Source organism: Tamandua tetradactyla, chromosome 17 (genome assembly GCF_023851605.1).
Source record: "Tamandua tetradactyla isolate mTamTet1 chromosome 17, mTamTet1.pri, whole genome shotgun sequence".
Classification (NCBI taxonomy): Eukaryota; Metazoa; Chordata; class Mammalia; order Pilosa; family Myrmecophagidae; genus Tamandua; species Tamandua tetradactyla.
In genome coordinates this window covers 77,365,389-77,385,352 of record NC_135343.1, presented here as the reverse complement: position 1 = coordinate 77,385,352, position 19,964 = coordinate 77,365,389, and the positions used below count along the sequence as shown (strand labels likewise).

The 19,964-nt window shown below is 40.4% G+C and overlaps 1 protein-coding gene and 1 pseudogene across 7 annotated transcripts in view; both read right to left on the bottom strand.

Moving 5' to 3' along the window:
• SPAST (spastin) overlaps positions 1-5,317 on the bottom strand; it is a 99,433-nt gene extending 94,116 nt beyond the window's left edge. For 2 of the 7 annotated variants that reach the window (XM_077135000.1, XM_077135003.1), the window contains exon 1: positions 4,658-5,317. In XM_077135000.1, the coding sequence (XP_076991115.1) occupies positions 4,658-5,066 (409 nt within the window). In that variant the 5' untranslated portion in view covers positions 5,067-5,317. The remainder of the gene's footprint in view (positions 1-4,657) is intronic. The other 5 variants (XM_077135001.1, XM_077135002.1, XM_077135004.1 and 2 more) reach the window with 4 other exon arrangements.
• A 2,496-nt stretch (positions 5,318-7,813) lies between these two features.
• LOC143661243 (holocytochrome c-type synthase pseudogene) lies at positions 7,814-8,595 on the bottom strand (annotated as a pseudogene).
• Positions 8,596-19,964: the final 11,369 nt, after the last annotated feature.

The window sequence follows — 19,964 nt, the reverse complement described above, 5'->3', positions numbered from 1 at the left end:
AATTTTCAAGTTTTCCTTCTGTTATTGATGTCAAGCTTCATTCCACTGTTGTCAAAAAAATACTCTGTAGGACTTGAATATTTTAAAATGTATTAATATTTTTGTGGCCCATATTAATTTGTTAAGCCACTGGAATTCAATACACCAGAAATGAAATGGTTCTTATAAAGGGAACTTAGTGAGTTACAAGTTAACAGTTCTAACCCTATAAAAATGCCCAAACTAAGGCACTGAGGGAAAGACACCTTAATTCAAGGAAGGCTGATGGGTCTGGAATACCTCTGTCAGCTAGGAAGGCACATGGCTGGCATCTCTGAGGATCTCTGGCTTCTAGTTTCAAAGTTTCCCCAGTAGCATTTTCTTTCTCCATCTCCAAAGGTCTCTGGCTCTGTGGGCTCCATCACTTCTGCTCTCTAAGCATCTCTATTGTTTCTTCAAGATGTTTCCCCTTTTAAAGGATTCCAGTAAACTAATCAAGACTTCCTTTGAATGGGTGGAGTTACATCTCCCTCTAATCAAATATTGAATGAGGATTAAAAGAATCAGCAGCCCCCACTACCTGGATTAGGACTAAAATATGGCTTTTCTGGGGTACATAATAGCTTCAAACTGGCGCATGGCCTAATATATGGTCTATCCTAGAATACACTCCATGTATACATGAGAAGAAAGTGCGTATTCTGTTGTTGTTGGTTGCAGGGTTCTATGTATGTCCACTAGGTCTAGCTGGTTAATTGAGTTGTTCAAGTCCTCTTTTTCCTGTAGATCTCTGCTTAGATGTACTATCAATTATTGAAAGTAATATATTGAAGTTTCCAATATTAGAGAACTATCTATTTCTACCTTCAACTCTGTTGATTTTTGCTACATATATTAGGGGCTGTTTCGTGAGGTGCATATATGCTTATAGTCATTATATCTTCTAGTCAAATTGAAACTTTTATTAATATACCATGTCATAGGCTGGCTTAAATAATGGGAATTTAATGGCTCATGGTTTTAAGGTTGGAAAAAAAAGTCCAAATCAAGTCATTATTAAGGAACCACTTTCTTCCTGAAAACTGTGGAATTTTGGAGTTCACTGTCACAGATCCTTGGTCTGTAGCTTGTCACATGGCAGCATCTCCTGTTCTCCTTCTTCTTTCCTAGGTTCTGCTGATGTTCAGCTTCTGGTTGTTCCATCTGTGGCTTTTTCTCTTTCTGTTCAAATTTCATTCTACTTACAAAGGGCTTCAATAATAAGATTAAGACCCACCCTGATTGAGGTGGGTCACACCGTAAGTGAAGTAACCTCATCAAAGGGTCCCACTTAAAATGGGTTCACATCCATGCAAATGACATAAGTTTAAGGACATGTTTTTCTGTGGTACATAAAACCCTAAGCCACCACATAAACTCTATTTTGTCTAATAATAGTATAGGTACATCTAGAGAGGCTAGAGGGAAGTGCCTGAAACTGGAGAGCTATGTTCCAGTAGCCATGTTTCTTGAAGACGAATGTATAATGGTATAGCTTTTGCAATGTGACTGTGTGATTGTGAAAACTCTGTGTCTGATGCTCCTTTTATCTACAGTATGGACAGATGAGGAAAAAGTATGGATTAAAAATAAATAAATAGATAGATAATAAATAGTCAATATTAAAACAAATTGAGTAAATTGAAATACAGGCTCAGGAAGGGGAGGAAAAATTCTACCAACTAGAATCGTATGGTAGCCCATGACAAACTCTGGGATCTGTCCTATAGCTACCTGTTGAAGACTGCTTTGAAAGCTATTGCTTTTTTATGTGTTTGCTTTGTATGCATGTTATATTATACAATAAAAAAAGTTAAAAAGAAAAGTAATGAAGTTTGGATACATACTACAATATGGATGAACCTTGAAGACACTGTACTGGTTGAAATAAAGCCAGATACAAAAGGACAGATATTGTACGGTTTCACTTACATATTTAGAGTAAGCAAAGCCCATAGACACAGAAAGTAGACTAGAGGTTACTGGAAGTTGGGGGAAGAGGGATGGAAAGTTATTGCTTATTAGGTACAAAATTTTTGTTCAGCATCATGAAAAAGTCATAATAGAGGATGGTAATGATGGTAGCACAAAATTGTGAATATAACTAATACCACTGATGTTTATACTTAAAATGGTTAAATGGGAAATTTTGTGATATATGGTACCACAATAAAAAAGTTTAATGGCTACAATTATTTTAAAAACACTATGTTTTTAGATAGTTTTTAATTAATATTCTCAGATTTTAGGAAAAAAAATTCTACCTTTTTTGCCTACTCTTTTTAAATGGACATAATGAATCAATAGCCTGTAAAATGTACATTACTTTGACCCAAAAATTTTGGGAATTTATCCTAAGAAATAATTAAGCAACCATGTGAAACATCTGCATAAGGCTGTTTATTCTAGAACTGTTTACTATATTGAAAAATTTGTGTGTACTCTAAATGTCCAGTCATAATGTTGATTAAATATATTTAGGTACATCCCTACAATTAAGTATTATGCAACCATTAAAGTGAAAGCTGTGGGTAAAATTTTTATTCCCATAAAAGATGTTTATGCTATATGGTCAAGTAATAAAAGTAGTTTATCAAATGAAAAAAAAAAAGTATAGCTACTCTAGTTCTCCTTGCTAGGAATGCCTTTTTCTAGCCTTTTACTTTCAACCTTTTGTATCTCTATATCTAAAATTAATCTCTTATAGATAGCATGTAGATGGGTCATGCTTTTTCATCCAATCTACCAATCCCTGTCTTTTAATAGGTGAGTTCCATCCATTAACATTTAAGGTAATAACTGAGCAATGAATGAAGCTGCATATGAGAATGATAGAAGCAGGAAGGCTGGGGCATAAATGAAATCACAAAGAAAGATAGATGATAAAGATTGAGAGGGTATAATCTAGGCATGCCTAGAGTGTATAATGATAGTGACTAAATGTACAAATTTTAAAAATGTTTTTGCATGAGGAAGAACAAAAGAAATGTCATTACTGCAGTTTTCTGAAAATAGATGGTAATTAATATTTTAAAATTTCAACTTATGTGTGAGACTAAAGCAAAAAATGTTTATTTGGTACAAATTTATACTTTGACTAGTACATCTCCTAATATAACTTATGTAGATAGTTGATTGAACACCTTAAGTACATGGAACTTTGTATAGGACATGAGATTTTGTTGGTTTGTCCAGGTGATGCCCTGATGAATCCCAGAGTGATTTGATCAGTGAGTAGAAAAGTATTTGCAAAGTCCCCTTCAGGGAATGTTAAGAATGGGGGAAAACTCAACTTCCCATCCAGTTGAATTCTTGATATTCTCACAAGCAGTGTGGGCAACCAAAGCTACAGGCTGAGCCCCCAGTTTTGGGGTTTGTTCATATGAAGTTTAACCCCACAGGGATAGGTCAAGCCTACTTAAAATTAGGCCTAAGAGTCACCCCCAGGAGAACCTCTTTTGTTGCTCAGATGTGGCCTCTCTCTCCAGCCAACACAGCAAGCAGACTCACCACCCTCCCCCTGTCTACGTGGGACATGACTCCCAGGGGTGTGGATCTTCCTGGCAATGTGGGACAGAAATCCCAGAATGAGCTGAGATTCAGCATCAAGGGATTGAGAAAAACTCTAGAATGAGCTGAGACCCAGCATCGAGGGATTGAGAAAACCTTCTCCACCAAAAGGGGGAAGAGTGAAATGAGACAGAGTGTCAATGGCTGAGAGATTCCAAACAGAGTCGAGAGGTTATCCTGGAGGTTATTCCTACGCATTAAGTAGACATCACCTTGTTAACCAAGATGTAATGGAGAGGCTGGAGGGAAGTGCCTGAAAATGTAGAGCTGTGTTCCAGTAGCCATGTTACTTGATGATGATTGAATAATGATACAGCTTTCACAACGTGACTGTGTGATTGTGAAAACCTTGTGTCTGATGCTCCTTTTATTTACCTTATCAACAGATGAGTAGAACATATGGAATAAAAATAAATAATAGGGGGAACAAATGTTAAAATAAATTTAGTTTGAAATGCTAGTGATAAATGAAAGCGAGGGGCAAGGGGTATGGTATGCATAATCTTTTTTTTTTCTCTGTTATTGTTCTGTTTCTTTTTCTGTTGTCTTTTTATTTCTTTTTCTGTATTGATATATATGTTCTAAGAAATGATGAATATGCAACTATGTGATGATATTGAGAGAATTACTGATTATATATGTAGAATAGAATGATTATGTTAATGTTTTTATTTGTTCTTATTTTTTTAATTAATAAAGAAATAAATTTAAAAATTAAAAAAAAAAGGCACGGCTTCTCCGCTACCGAAACCTTTTAGACAGGCTGGCTCGGAGGAAGCCACACTGGTTACGGGGCTAGAAAGGGTCTGTGCGGTCACTCTAAGGCAGCTGTCCCGGTCACCAGCGTGTCTGGGCGTTTCACCGGGACTTGAAGGCTGGGGGCTGAAACAAAGTGGGCCGTGAGGGGTCCCGACAGCAGACAGGATTAACCGAGAGCCGCCGAAGCGGAGGGGCTGACCTGCAGGGAAGCAGCGTGCGGGGGCAGGTCAAGGCCGGGCTGGGACCCCACACCCCCGCCCTCGGCAACACCGCCTTCTTCCCCGAGTCCCGCGCCCTGCCCGCCCCTCACCTTTCTCGTCCTCGTCGATGCGCAGGGCGACCGAGATGTACTCGAAGGCCTGCTTGTGGAAGGCGCGGACGCGCTCGGCCTCGCCGCCCGGCACAGGCGCGGCGGGCGAGGCGGCGGCCGGCGCGGCCGGGGAGCTCCTCTTGGCGGCCATGAGGGCGCGGGAGAAGCGCTGGCAGAGCCACACGAAGAGGAGCCCCAGGTGGAAGGCCAGCAGGCGCAGCAGCGCGAAGCCCACGAACAGCGGGTAGGAGAAGTAGTACAGGTTCCGCTTATGAGGCGACTCCTGCCGAGGGGCCGGCCCGGCGGCGGGAGGGGCGGGGGCCAGGCAGGGGGGCGGGGGCCTGGGAGGCACCGGGCTGCTGGGGCCGCCGGAGCCTTTCTTCTTCCCTCGTCCGCCCGGAGAATTCATTCACAACTCCTACTGCCGCCGTCGCCATAACCCGCCCCCCGCAGACCGACGGCGACCAGACGACGGCGGCGGCCACTGCGACAGCGGAGGCCACAGACACTCGCGCGCCCGCGGGCCCCTCAGGCCCGGCACCTACGCTCGCGGGCCTCCGGCCCCGCCCCCTTCTCCTCCTTCGGCTGGGAGCGCAACCCCTTCTCCTGAGGTGGATCGGAGTCGAGCCCGCGCTCCGGCCCCGCCCTCTCCGCCGCTGGCAGCTCGGCGCGGCGGCCGTGCGCGCGCACGTCCTCCCATGGCTTTCTCCGGCGAGCACGCGCACGCTGCCGTCTTTGTTGACCTGGGTCTCTCCAGGGCGCGTGCGCGACGTCCGTAGCTCGGTCGCCTATTCCGCGGAGCTGCAGTTCCCAGCGTGCAGTTCGGCCTCGTCGTTCTCTGCGCGCGCCGCGTGCCGCGTACTCTGCTGCGGGAATCTACCCCGCCGAGGGGGGCCTGCAGGTCTGCAGAGTCTAGGCTGGGTTCCGCGCCTCCTGGTTCTCAATGTCGGTTTTTTTTCTTCCTTTATTTGTATGTCTTCCTTCATTTTCTGCCTGTTGACTTGTGTCTTCCGCAAAGGAGAACTGCTCCTATTTCCATCGCAGAAGCAATGCGTACCGATCTGGAAATTCTGTGTATTATCTGAGAGCAAAACAGTAGTAGCGATGTACAAAGTTAGGGTCACCCAGAGCAAAAATGTTAGTTCGGTGGGATGAAGGAATCCGGAGGTTTAACTAAATTAGAACTTTTCCAGATATCTAACTTGAAAACTCAATGCGTTTGAATAAGGAAATGTTTAGGTTTACACAATAATCACTGCATATTGACTGAGGTATCCAGAGGATGCCTTTCTATCTGTCTCCTCGGCATCTCTTCCTTTGGGCAGCTGCCTCACCTGGGCCCGCGGCACGGAAGCCCAGGACCCGCCTGCGGTCGCGGAGGTGGGACCCCGGGCCGACCCGGCTTTTCTGAGAAGTGGAATCGGGTGGAGAAGCCCTGGCAGACGAGGTGGCTGGAGCTGAGCGCTCCCCGTGATCGGTCCGTTCATCCTTTGGAGATCCCAGAGCTGCGCGGTTCCAGGCTTGGTCGCTTGATTATGTAATCTAGCCACTAAACTGTTTAGTCTGTTTCAGCGTTGTTCTCTTTTCCCTTTCCTCTCTCCCTCCCTTCTTCCCTATTTCTTACTCTCCTTCTCTCTGTCCTTTTTTCTCTCTCCTTATTCTCTCTTTTTTTAACCTGAGTTATCATTGTTCCTTGTTAAAAACTAAAAAATGCTGACTGATACACATTCCTCATTGTTTACAGTATTAAGTTTGCAAATGCCTCACGCGGCTTCCAAGAATCTCTGCTTCTGGCCACAACTTCATCTAGCTATTCCTATCCACTACTCCCTACAAATACTCCAAAAAAGACCTACTCTCTGTTTCCCTTTTATTGCTCCCCACGCCTTGTTCTGACTCTTTGTTTATATTAGTTCCTCAAACTGATATACCCTTTCTCTTTCAAAATCTGATTCATTTGAGTGATCTCCATTAATTTTATCCTGACCTCAGAATACACAGATTTATGTATACTGGTCCATATATACCGTTACATTACGTTCAGGGATCGCTACCTATGTTGTAGGGACCTTGGAAATACTAGTAACTTTTAAAAGCATAACTATCTCTTATTTGTAATGAAGAGATTTAGTGAAAATATTTTACCAGATAAGAGCTCCTGAGCATCAAATTGGCTTTCAGTTTTTTCTTTATCAAGCATTCTTGAAAAAACAGTAAGAATAAAAAGGCAGCTTTCTTCACATTTTAAAACAAAGCTCTTTTTCAGAGGCTTATCAGACTTTTCTAAATTAAATACATGGGCAACAGTGCAGTTAGAAGGGAAAACTAAGGGATCACTTTAAGCTAAGTGGGAAGAAAACAAAATAATCTGCTATACACTGCTAGATAAAATGTGGTTCAAAAGAGAATATGGGAATGTTTCTGTTTGCTAAAGCTACCAGAATGCAATATACCAAAAATGAGTTGGCTTTTAACAATGGGGATTTACTAACTTACAATTCACAGTTCTTAGGCCATGTGAAAATGACCCAATTAAGGCATCAACAGGATGATACCTGCACTCTGAATAAAGACCGCTGGCATCTGGGACACCTCTGTCATATGGCAAGACTCATGGCTGGCGTCTGCTCATTCTTGCTCCTGGGTTTCACTGTTTTCAGCTTCCGATTCCAGTGGCTTTCTCCCTGAGTGTCTCTGGGTCCTCTCTCAGCACACTCTGGGGCTGTACTCCCTCTGTGAGCTCTCTCTCTGGATGATTCTCTCTCTCCCTGGGTGTCTCTCCCTCTGAGCTCCCTCTCTGAGTTACTTTCTGAACTCTCTCCAAATTTCTCTCCCTTTTTTCCTCTCATAAAGGTCTCCGGTAAAGGATTAAGACCCACCTTAAATTCGGTGGGTCACATCTCAAATAAAACAACCTAAGCAAAAGGTCCCACCCACAGTAGCTCTGCAACCACAAGAATGAATTAAAAGAACCTATCCTTTTGGGCTACATAACAAACTTCAAACCAGCATACTTCCCTATGCAAAGTAAACAGGTGTGATTACCAGCTTAAAGTTCCCATTACATCATGACTGCTATTCAGTTTGAGGAAAATAGTCTAATATCTCTCAGGGAAAAAAAAAGCATGTATTTTTCTATCTCAAGTCAAAGATTGGTTATGAAGTCCAGTACCACCAAGCAATCTTCTTTCCATCGCATACTACTGAAAAAATGTGGGACATCCAAGATGGTGAACTTATAGTCCTTTTTCACTTTGCCACCATCATAATAATCAATGATGTTTGACAATACAATTGTGCCAATCAAAAGGTAATTCATACCCTATCCAGGAATGAATTCTTGTCCTCGGTGAATATTCTTTAGCTTTACCGCTGGGACAGGATCTATGATGAACTACAAAGACATTCTACAGCGTGAACTCTCCTTCCAGCCCTGCTCATTATTCTGATTGTGAATTCTAATAATATTATACATATCTTTCTGATGAATATCTTCCTCTTTTCATTTCCACCTTTCTTTAACATTGCATTCCAAAACATCTGCCTTGAAATATAAACCCACTTTTTCTCAGAGCATGCGCTCAGAATAGAGGACTGCTCTCTGACATTAGACAGCTCAAATGGTGACTGGCGCCCACCATCTGATTATGTGGTGGCATCAGAGTTGAAGGATCTAGATTTCTGTGTTCTTAGATGCAGTGGCTTTAACAGCATGCTCCATATACTTGTACCCACATTCTCCGGTGGACAGGCAAAGAATTTGCTTTGTTCTCCCAGGTTGAGTATGAGGATTTTGTGCTCCCTGTGCAGCCTTTCATTTTCCCTTCATGCATGGAACATCTGGAGGGTGGGGATACTGCTTGATGATCTGAAGCATTTGAGGTCTGAATTGCAATGGGAGAAGTAGATGCAGACAAACCCGTGGTTCGAAGAATCATGGTGCTGAATCTCAGGGATCCCAAACAGATAACTCAGCACCACTGCCTTGGCCTCCTCCACATCTGGTCACTGCCTGCCCATTTTTTAATTGGATTGTTTCTGTTGTTAAGTTGTAGAGGAAGGAACATTTCCAAATTCATTCTGTGAGGACAGCATCACTTGAAAACCAAAGCCAGCCAGGAAGATGGCAGACTAGGCTAGGCTGAGTTCACCCCTGCTCCTTGGAACAATGGGAGAAGTGACAGAAAAACGACTGGGACTGCAGTTCCAGGGGGCGAGTGACTACAGAGGATTTTTTATACTATATTTGGAGGTCTTGGAGTGGAGAATTGGGATGGAGACAATGGGGTGAGTGTGCTCAGTAGTGACCCCACTGGGAACAAGTTGCTGTGAGTAGTAAAGTGCAGCTTCCAAAGAAGCGGAGCACCCTTGCACTTCAGCCTACTACCACAGCTAGTTTGGGAGACCTTCCTTTGCAGTTTTGCAGCAGGGAGCTCTGTGGGGAACTTGGAAGCCACAGACTTGCTTTCCTTGCACAGAAACCATCCAGTCAGTGCACAGTGCCTGCACCCAGCCCCTGAGACAAGCTGCTCTAGGTGCCTGGTTATTTGGCAGAGACTGGAGGGCTCTCTGGGAGAGCCTGGGAGGAGGGTGAGATGCAGTGTGAAGCCAGTCTGACAACTGGCTGGTGAAAGTGACTCACTGGGTCCTGATACTGCTTCCATATCCCCAGGGAGGCACAGAGACAGCGGGCATGCGTGATGGAGAAGTGGGAATGAGGAAGTGAGCCACTATGCATTTCCCAGTTGGCTGTGGGCAGGAGCACTTGAAATACCCAGTTTCATAGCCCAAGATTGTCCTAAGCAGAAATCTGGGGGCTGCCAGACATTTTGGGCCAACAAATGGAGTCTTTGGTAAGATGCCCACTGCCCACCCCTGAATTCTAGGGTTGGCGGCGTTCAGTGCACACTGAAATCAGTGGCCCTGGCTGGAATTGTAGCAAATTTCCATTCTGCGCAGCCAGCTTCCGCAGTTGGGGAGAGGTGAACCTGATGGGAAGAGGTGGCCTAAGAGTGCCATCTGCTGGGAATAGGTGGAAAGTGCAGTCTGGCAAATGGCCTGCCTGTCTAGTTTTAACAGATCCTCAAATAGAGTTGCATCCCCTGTGTGAGGTCCAGGCTTTGGTTTGATGGAAATTACTGACAAGCCATGTACAAAAGGAGACCCTCAATGCAAACCCAAGCAAATACAAGACCTTAGACAAGTGAGGTTATCAACTTTCAAAATAATATCATTAAGGGACTTCCTGGAAGATGGCGGCTTAGTAAGACGCGCGGATCTGAGTTTCTTCTCCAGGACACCTACTAGGGGAGTAGAAACGATACAGAAAGCGCCCAAAGCCACAACTGAGATAAAAAAGACAGCGTACCCCATCCTGGAACGGCTGGCTGGCTGAGAGAAGCAGCTCGGGTGAGATCGCCGAGGCGCGCGGGCCTTACCGGGCGGGGTGGCAAGCTGCCGGAGTTACTCCCTTCCCCCTTCCCGGGCCGGCTGGGAGAATTGGAGAGGCGGTCCCCTGAAACAAAGACGGCTGGCGCCCACACCACGCGCAGCCCCCGGACCAACTGAGAGAATTGGATCGGAAACCCCCAGGCCGCGGAGAACGGTGATGGGTGGGGGAGGCCCCTTCCAAACCCGTGACTCCCGGGGAACGTGCACTCTCTCGGGCGGGCCGCTGCCGCTGGCGCCCTCCCGCCACGCTTGTTGCCCAGGGCCGACTAGGAAATTCGGACGGGCTCTTTCCCTGGCTGCGGCGACCAGCAACCCTCCCTGCGTTCGGACCCCGGGCCGGCTCAAGCCGTTTCGGCTAGCGAACCCCCAGGACGGCGAGAGTTTTCCAAAGTTTAAGGTCCCACAGCACCTTTTACTGGTGGGACCCGCAGACAAACGGGTGCCACGAGCGCCACCTACTGGGCAGGATAAGAAAAACAGAACCCAGAGATTTCACAGAAAAATATTACAACCTTGCTGGGTCCAACACCAAGAGAAATCTGAATAAATGCCCAGACGCCAGCAGCAGAAGATAACTGTCCACGCTCAAAAGATTGAGAATATGGCTCAGTCAAAGGAACAAACCAATAGCTCAAATGAGACACAAGAGCTGAGACAACTAATGCTGAATATACGAACAGAAATGGAAAACCTCTTCAAAAATGAAATCGATAAATTGAGGGAGGACATGAAGAGGACATGGGCTGAACATAAAGAAGAAATAGAAAAACTGAAAAAACAAATCGCAGAACTTATGGAAGTGAAGGATAAAGTAGCAAACATAGAAAAAATAATGGATAGCTACAATGATAGATTTAAAGAGACAGAAGATAGAATTAGTGATTTGGAGGATGGAACATCTGAATTCCAAAAAGAAACAGAAACTATAGGGAAAAGAATGGAAAAATTTGAACAGGGTATCAGGGAACTCAAGGACAATATGAACCGCACAAATATACGTGTTGTGGGTGTCCCAGAAGGAGAAGAGAAGGGAAAAGGAGGAGAAAAACTAATGGAAGAAATTATCACTGAAAATTTCCCAACTCTTATGAAAGACCTAAAATTACAGATCCAAGAAGTGCAGCGCACCCCAAAGAGATTAGACCCAAATAGGCGTTCTCCAAGACACTTACTAGTTAGAATGTCAGAGGTCAAAGAGAAAGAGAAGATCTTGAAAGCAGCAAGAGAAAAACAATCCATTACATACAAGGGAAACCCAATAAGATTCTGTGTAGATTTCTCAGCAGAAACCATGGAAGCTAGAAGACAGTGGGATGATATATTTAAAATACTAAAAGAGAAAAACTGCCAACCAAGACTCCTATATCCAGCAAAATTATCCTTCAAAAATGATGGAGAAATTAAAACATTCTCAGACAAAAAGTCACTGAAAGAATTTGTGACCAAGAGACCAGCTCTGCAAGAAATACTAAAGGGAGCACTAGAGTCAGATACAAAAAGACAGAAGAGAGAGATATGGAAAAGAGTGTAGAAAGAAGGAAAATCAGATATAATATATATAATACAAAAGGCAAAATGTTAGAGGAAAATATTATCCAAACAGTAATAACACCAAATGTCAATGGACTGAATTCCCCAATCAAAAGACATAGATTGGCAGAATGGATTAAAAAACAGGATCCTTCGATATGCTGTCTACAGGAAACACATCTTAGACCCAAAGATAAACATAGGTTGAAAGTGAAAGGTTGGGAAAAGATATTTCATGCAAATAACAACCAGAAAAGAGCAGGAGTGGCTATACTAATATCCAACAAATTAGACTTCAAATGTAAAACAGTTAAAAGAGACAAAGAAGGACACTATATACTAATAAAAGGAACAATTAAACAAGAAGACATAACAATCATAAATACTTACGCACCGAATCAGAATGCCCCAAAATACGTGAGGAATATACTGCAAACACTGAAAAGGGAAATAGACTCATATACCATAATAGTTGGAGACTTCAACTCACCACTCTCATCAAGGGACAGAACATCTAGACAGAGGATCAACAAAGAAATAGAGAATCTGAATATTACTATAAATGAACTAGACTTAATAGACATTTATAGGACATTACATCCCACAACAGCAGGATACACCTTTTTCTCAAGTGCTCATGGATCATTCTCAAAGATAGACCATATGCTGGGTCACAAAGCAAGTCTTAACAAATTTAAAAAGATTGAAATCTTACACAACACGTTCTCGGACCATAAAGGAATGATGTTGGAAATCAATAATAGGCAGAGTGCCAGAAAAGTTACAAATACGTGGAGGCTCAACAACACACTCCTAAACAACGACTGGGTCAAAGAAGAAATTGCAAGGGAAATTAGCAAATACCTCGAGGCGAATGAAAATGAAAACACAACATATCAAAACTTATGGGACGCAGCAAAGGCAGTGCTAAGAGGGAAATTTATTGCTCTAAATGCCTATATCAGAAAAGAAGAAAAGGCAAAAATTCAGGAATTAACTATCCATTTGGAAGAACTGGAGAAAGAACAGCAAGCTAACCCCAAAGCAAGCAAAAGGAAAGAAATAACAAAGATTAGAGCACAAATAAATGAAATTGAAAACATGAAAACAATAGAGAATATCAATAAGGCCAGAAGTTGGTTCTATGAGAAAATCAATAAGATTGATGGGCCCTTAGCAAGATTGACAAAAAGAAGAAGAGAGAGGATGCAAATAAATAAGATCAGAAATGGAAGAGGAGACATAACTACTGACCTCACAGAAATAAAGGAGGTAATAACAGGATACTATGAACAACTTTACGCTAATAAATACAACAATTTAGAGGAAATGGATGGGTTCCTGGAAAGACATGAACAACCAACTTTGACTCAAGAAGACATAGATGACCTCAACAAACCAATCACAAGTAAAGAAATTGAATTAGTCATTCAAAAGCTTCCTAAAAAGAAAAGTCCAGGACCAGATGGCTTCACATGTGAATTCTACCAAACGTTCCAGAAAGAATTAGTACCAATTCTCTTCAAACTCTTCAAAAAAATCGAAGTGGAGGGAAAACTACCTAATTCATTCTATGAAGCCAACATCACCCTCATACCAAAACCAGGCAAAAATATTACAAAAAAAGAAAACTACAGACCAATCTCTCTAATGAATACAGATGCAAAAATCCTCAATAAAATTCTAGCAAATCGTATCCAACAGCACATTAAAAGAATTATACATCATGACCAAGTAGGATTCATCCCAGGTATGCAAGGATGGTTCAACATAAGAAAATCAATTAATGTAATACACCATATCAACAAATCAAAGCAGAAAAATCACATGATCATCTCAATTGATGCAGAGAAGGCATTCGACAAGATTCAACATCCTTTCCTGTTGAAAACACTTCAAAAGATAGGAATACAAGGGAACTTCCTTAAAATGATAGAGGGAATATATGAAAAACCCACAGCTAATATCATCCTCAATGGGGAAAAATTGAAAACTTTCCCCCTAAGATCAGGAACAAGACAAGGATGTCCACTATCACCACTATTATTCAACATTGTGTTGGAGGTTCTAGCCAGGGCAATTAGACAAGAAAAAGAAATACAAGGCATCAAAATTGGAAAGGAAGAAGTAAAACTATCACTGTTTGCAGACGATATGATACTATACGTAGAAAACCCGGAAAAATCCACAACAAAACTACTAGAGCTAATAAATGAGTACAGCAAAGTAGCAGGTTACAAGATCAACATTCAAAAATCTGTAGCATTTCTATACACTAGTAATGAACAAGCTGAGGGGGAAATCAAGAAACGAATCCCATTTACAATTGCAACTAAAAGAATAAAATACCTAGGAATAAATTTAACTAAAGAGACAAAAAACCTATATAAAGAAAACTACAAAAAACTGCTAAAAGAAATCACAGAAGACCTAAATAGATGGAAGGGCATACCGTGTTCATGGATTGGAAGACTAAATATAGTTAAGATGTCAATCCTACCTAAATTGATTTACAGATTCAATGCAATACCAATCAAAATCCCAACAACTTATTTTTCAGAAATAGAAAAACCAATAAGCAAATTTATCTGGAAGGGCAGGGTGCCCCGAATTGCTAAAAACATCTTGAGGAAAAAAAACGAAGCTGGAGGTCTCGCGCTGCCTGACTTTAAGGCATATTATGAAGCCACAGTGGTCAAAACAGCATGGTATTGGCATAAAGATAGATATATCGACCAATGGAATCGAATAGAGTGCTCAGATATAGACTCTCTCATCTATGGACATTTGATCTTTGATAAGGCAGTCAAGCCAACTCACCTGGGACAGAGCAGTCTCTTCAATAAGTGGTGCCTAGAGAACTGGATATCCATATGCAAAAGAATGAAAGAAGACCCATCTCTCACACCCTATACAAAAGTTAACTCAAAATGGATCAAAGATCTAAACATTAGGTCTAAGACCATAAAACAGTTAGAGGAAAATGTTGGGAGATATCTTATGGATCTTACAACTGGAGGCGGTTTTATGGACCTTAAACCTAAAGCAAGAGCACTGAAGAAGGAAATAAATAAATGGGAACTCCTCAAAATTAAACACTTTTGTGCATCAAAGAACTTCATCAAGAAAGTAGAAAGACAGCCTACACAATGGGAGACAATATTTGGAAATGATATATCAGATAAAGGTCTAGTATCCAGAATTTATAAAGAGATTGTTCATCTCAACAACAAAAAGACAGCCAACCCAATTACAAAATGGGAAAAAGACTTGAACAGACACCTTTCAGAAGAGGAAATACGGATGGCCAAGAGGCACATGAAGAGATGCTCAATGTCCCTGGCCATTAGAGAAATGCAAATCAAAACCACAATGAGATATCATCTCACACCCACCAGAATGGCCATTATCAACAAAACAGAAAATGACAAGTGCTGGAGAGGATGCGGAGAAAGAGGCACACTTATCCACTGTTGGTGGGAATGTCAAAGGGTGCAACCACTGTGGAAGGCAGTTTGGCGGTTCCTCAAAAAGCTGAATATAGAACTGCCATACGACCCAGCAATACCATTGCTAGGTATCTACTCAAAGGACTTAAGGGCAAAGACACAAACGGACATTTGCACACCAATGTTTATAGCAGCATTATTTACAATTGCAAAGAGATGGAAACAGCCAAAATCTCCATCAACAGAAGAGTGGCTAAACAAACTGTGGTATATACATACGATGGAATATTATGCAGCTTTAAGACAAGATAAACTTATGAACCATGTAATAACATGGATGGACCTAGAGAATATTATGCTGAGTGAATCCAGCCAAAGACTAAAGGACAAATACTGTATGGTCCCACTGATGTGAACGGACATTCGAGAATAAACTTGAAATATGTCATTGGTAACAGAGTTCAGCGGGAGTTAGAAACAGGGTAAGACAATGGGTAATTGAAGCTGAAGGGATACAGACTGTGCAACAGGACTAGATACAAAAACTCAAAAATGGACAGCACAATAATACCTAATTGTAAAGTAATCATGTTAAAACACTGAATGAAGCTGCATCTGAGCTATAGGTTTTTGTTTTGTTTTGTGTTGTTTTGTTTTGATTTTACTATTATTACTTTTATTTTTTTCTCTATATTAACATTCTATATCTTTTTCGGTTATGTTGCTAGTTCTTCTAAACCAATTCAAATGTACTAAGAAATGATGATCATGCATCTATGTGATGATGTTAAGAATTAATGATTGCATGTGTAGAATGGTATGATCTCTAAATGTTGGGTTAATTTCTTTTTTTCCGTTAATTAAAAAAAAAAAAAAAAAGAGAAGGGATAATTGGAGATGAAGGGATACAGACTGTACAACGGGACTGGATATAAAAACTCAGAAATGGACAACACAATACTACCCAATTGTAATGCAATTATGTTAAAACACTGAATGAAGCTGCATGTGAGGTATAGGTTTTTTGTTTTTGTTTTTTTTGTTTTTTTTTCTTTCTATTATTGTTTTAATTCTTATTCTGTTGTCTTTTTATTTCTTTTTCTAAATCGATGCAAATGTACTAAGAAATGATGAATATGCAACTATGTGATGTTATTAAGAATTACTGATTGTACATGTAGATTGGAATGATTTCTAATTGTTTTGTTAATTCTTTTTTTAATTAATAAAAATAAAAATAATAATATCATTAAGATAATCAAATGCCTCAAAAGCAACAGAAAATCACAAAGCAATGAAGATGCAGGTAGATATGTCTCAGCCAAATGACCAAATTAAAACACTGGATGATGCACAGAATTTGGAACAACTAATCAAAGATGTTCATATATATATATATATGTATATATATATATATATATATATATATATATATCCAAAATAAATTCAGTGGGTTGATAATGATATAAAGGATATCACGAAGACACTAAAAGAGCATAAAGAAGAATTTGAAAAGATGAATAGGAAAATAGTGAATCTCACAGAGATGATAGATACTGTAGACAAAATTAAAAATATACTAGCAATACACAACAGCAGATCTGAAGAAGCAGAAGAAAGAATAAGTGATCTAGAGAATGGGACAATTGAATTTGAGCATACAAAAGAACAAATGTCATGAAAGATGGAAAAGTTGGAATTGTAAGTCAGGGAAATGAAGAACAACATGAAGCACACAAATATGTAATCATTGGTGTCCCAAAAGAAGAAGAGAATAATAAAGGACTGGGATGATTAGTGAAGAGATAATGGGGGAAAACTTCCCAACCCTTATGAAAGACATAAATATGCAAATCAAGGAAGCCAAACGTAACCCAAATAGAATAAATTCAAATAGATCTGCTCCAATACACATACTAATCAACTGTTAAATGTTTAAGAGAAGGAGAAAGTCCTGAAATCAGCAAGAGAAAAGTGATTCACCACATACAAGAGATAGCATGTAAGACTGAGTTTGGACTATGAAACAGGCACCAGGAAGGTGAGAAGACAGTGGTATGTTATATTTAAGGTCCTGAAAGAGAAGGGCTTCCAGTCAAGAATTCTTTATCAAGCTAAGTTGTCCTTCAAAAGTGAGGGAGAGATTTTGAATTTTCACAGACAAACAGAGGCTGAGAGAATTTATCAACAAGAGATCTGCCCTACAAGAAATACTAAAGAGAGTTCTTGCAGCTGGAAAAAAAAAAAGGCAGGAGAGGAAGGTCTGTGGAGGGCACAGAATCAAAGAATATTAGTAAGGGTAACTTAAGGATAAAAAGAGAGAGAGGGAAAAGAATATATAGATCTGACAAAGAAAAGCAAAAGATAAGATGGTATATTCAAGAACTACCTTTACAATAATAACTTCAAATGTTAATAGACTAAAATTACCAATTAAAAGATACAGATTGTGAGAATTGATTTTAAAATATGATCCATCTATATGCTGTTTACAAGAGAATCATCTTGGATTCAAGGATACAAATAGATTGAAAATGAAAGGATGGAAAAAGATGTTCCATGCAAGCTGTAACCAAAAGAAAGCAGGAGCAGATATACTAACATCAGACAAAATAGACTGTAAGTGTAAAGACATCATAAGAGACAAGGAAGGACACAAATAAAAGGGACAATTCACCAAGAAAAAAATAACAATCACAAGTGTTTATGCTCCTAATCAAGAAGCTCCAAAGTACATGAGGAAAATATTGGCAAAACTGAAGGGAGCAATAGACTCCCTTCAACAATAATAGTGAGAGACTTCAATACACCACTCTCGTCTATAGATAGAACAACAAGACAGAGGGCCAACAAGGAAACAGAGAACTGAAATAATGTGATAAATGAATTAGACCTACTCAGATGGTTATACCCCAGAACACCAGTATATACATTCTTCTCTAGTGTGAATGGAATGTTCTACAAGATCAATCATATGCTGGGACACAAAACAGGTCTTTATAAATTTAAAAGAATTGAAATTATTCAAAGTACTTTCTCTGATCACATTGTAATGAAGTTGGAAATCAATGACCTCCAAAGAATAGAACTTTCACAAATAAATGAGATTAATTAACACAGCCTTAAACAATCAGTAGGTCAAGAAGAAATTGCTGGAATAATCAGTAAATATCTGGAGATGAATGAAAATGAGAATACAACATATCAGAACTTATGGAATGCAACAAAGGCAATGTTGAGAGGGAAACTGCCCTAAATGCCTATATTAAAAAAAGAAAAATGAGCAAAAACTGAGGACTTAACTGCTCACTGGGTGGAGCTAGAGAAAGACCAGCAAACTAACCCCAAAGCAAACAGAAGAAGAGAAATAACAAAGATTAAAACAGAAATAAGTGAATTGAAGAACAAAAAACAATAGAAAGAATCAATAAAACTAAAAATTGGGTGTTTCAGAAAATCAATAAAATTGATGGCCCCTAGCTAGGTTCACAAAGAAAAAAAAAAGATAGAAGATGAAAATAAAATCAGAAATGAGAGGGTGGGTCATTACAGTGGACCATGAGGAAATAAAATTTAAAAATCATAGCAGGATACTATGAACAACTATACACCAACAAACTAGACAACTCAGATGAAATAGACTAATTTCTAGAAACACATTGTGCCAGTTTAAAATTATTTTAGAAAAGCCATGTTTTAATCCTGATCCAATCTTATGGGAGCAACTATTTCTTTTAATCCTGATTCAGTACTGTAGTGTGAAACTTTTTATTAGATTATCTCCACAGAGATGTGGCATGCCCGATTGTGGGTGTGATCTTTTGATTAGGTGGAGATATGACTCCACCTGTTCTGGGTGAATCTAGATTAATTTACTGGAATCTTTTAAAAGAGAAGACATTTTGGAGAGAATCAGAAATGATAAAAATGCCAGAAGCCTCAGAGCCGACAGAAACTTTACAGCAGAGCTGACTCAGAGACATGGATGTTTGGAGATGCTTGGAGACCAGCAGACGTCATCACCATGAGATGTTAAGCAAGTCAGAACCTGGAGAGAGCCAAGGGAAGCCAAGAGATGAAAGCCAGCCCTGGAGAAGCAAAGTGAGGAACCCCTACAGGGACAAAGGCTGAAAGCAACAGAGCCCAGGAGCAAGGGACCAGCAGATGCCAGCCACATGACTTCCCAGCTGACAGAGGTTTTCCAGACCCATCAGTCTTTCTTGAGTGAAGATAACTTCTTATTGGGCCTTAATTTGGACACTTTCACTTCCTTAGAACTGTAAATTGTAACTTATTAAATTCCCCTTTTTAAAAGCCATTCCAGTTCTGGTGTATCACCTTCCAGCAGCTTGCAAACTGCTACCCACATATACAATCTACCCTGACTTGAGAAGAAATAGAAGATCTCAACTAACCAATCACAAGTAAAGAGATTCAATCAATCATCAAAAATCTCCCTACAAAGAAAAACACAGGGTCAGATGGCTTCACAGGGAAATTTTTTTTAAACTTAATTTTGTATTATCAAACCAAAACAACCTACAAACATGAACATTCTTAACATACAAACGTATCATGTATGGTGTACAATCACTAGCTCAGAATATCATCACATAGTAGTATATTCACCACCATGATCATTTTTTTAGAAAATTTGCATCTCTCCAGAAAAAGAAAGAAAAAGATAAAAGAAAAAACTCATACATACCATACCCCTTACCCCTCCCTCTCATTGACCACCAGTATTTCCATCTACTCAACAGATTTTAACCTTTGTTCCCCCTATTTTTTCTATACCCCTTACCACTCCCTTTCATTGTCCACTAGTATTTTCAATCTACTTAATTTATTTTAACATTTGTTCCCCCATTATTTGT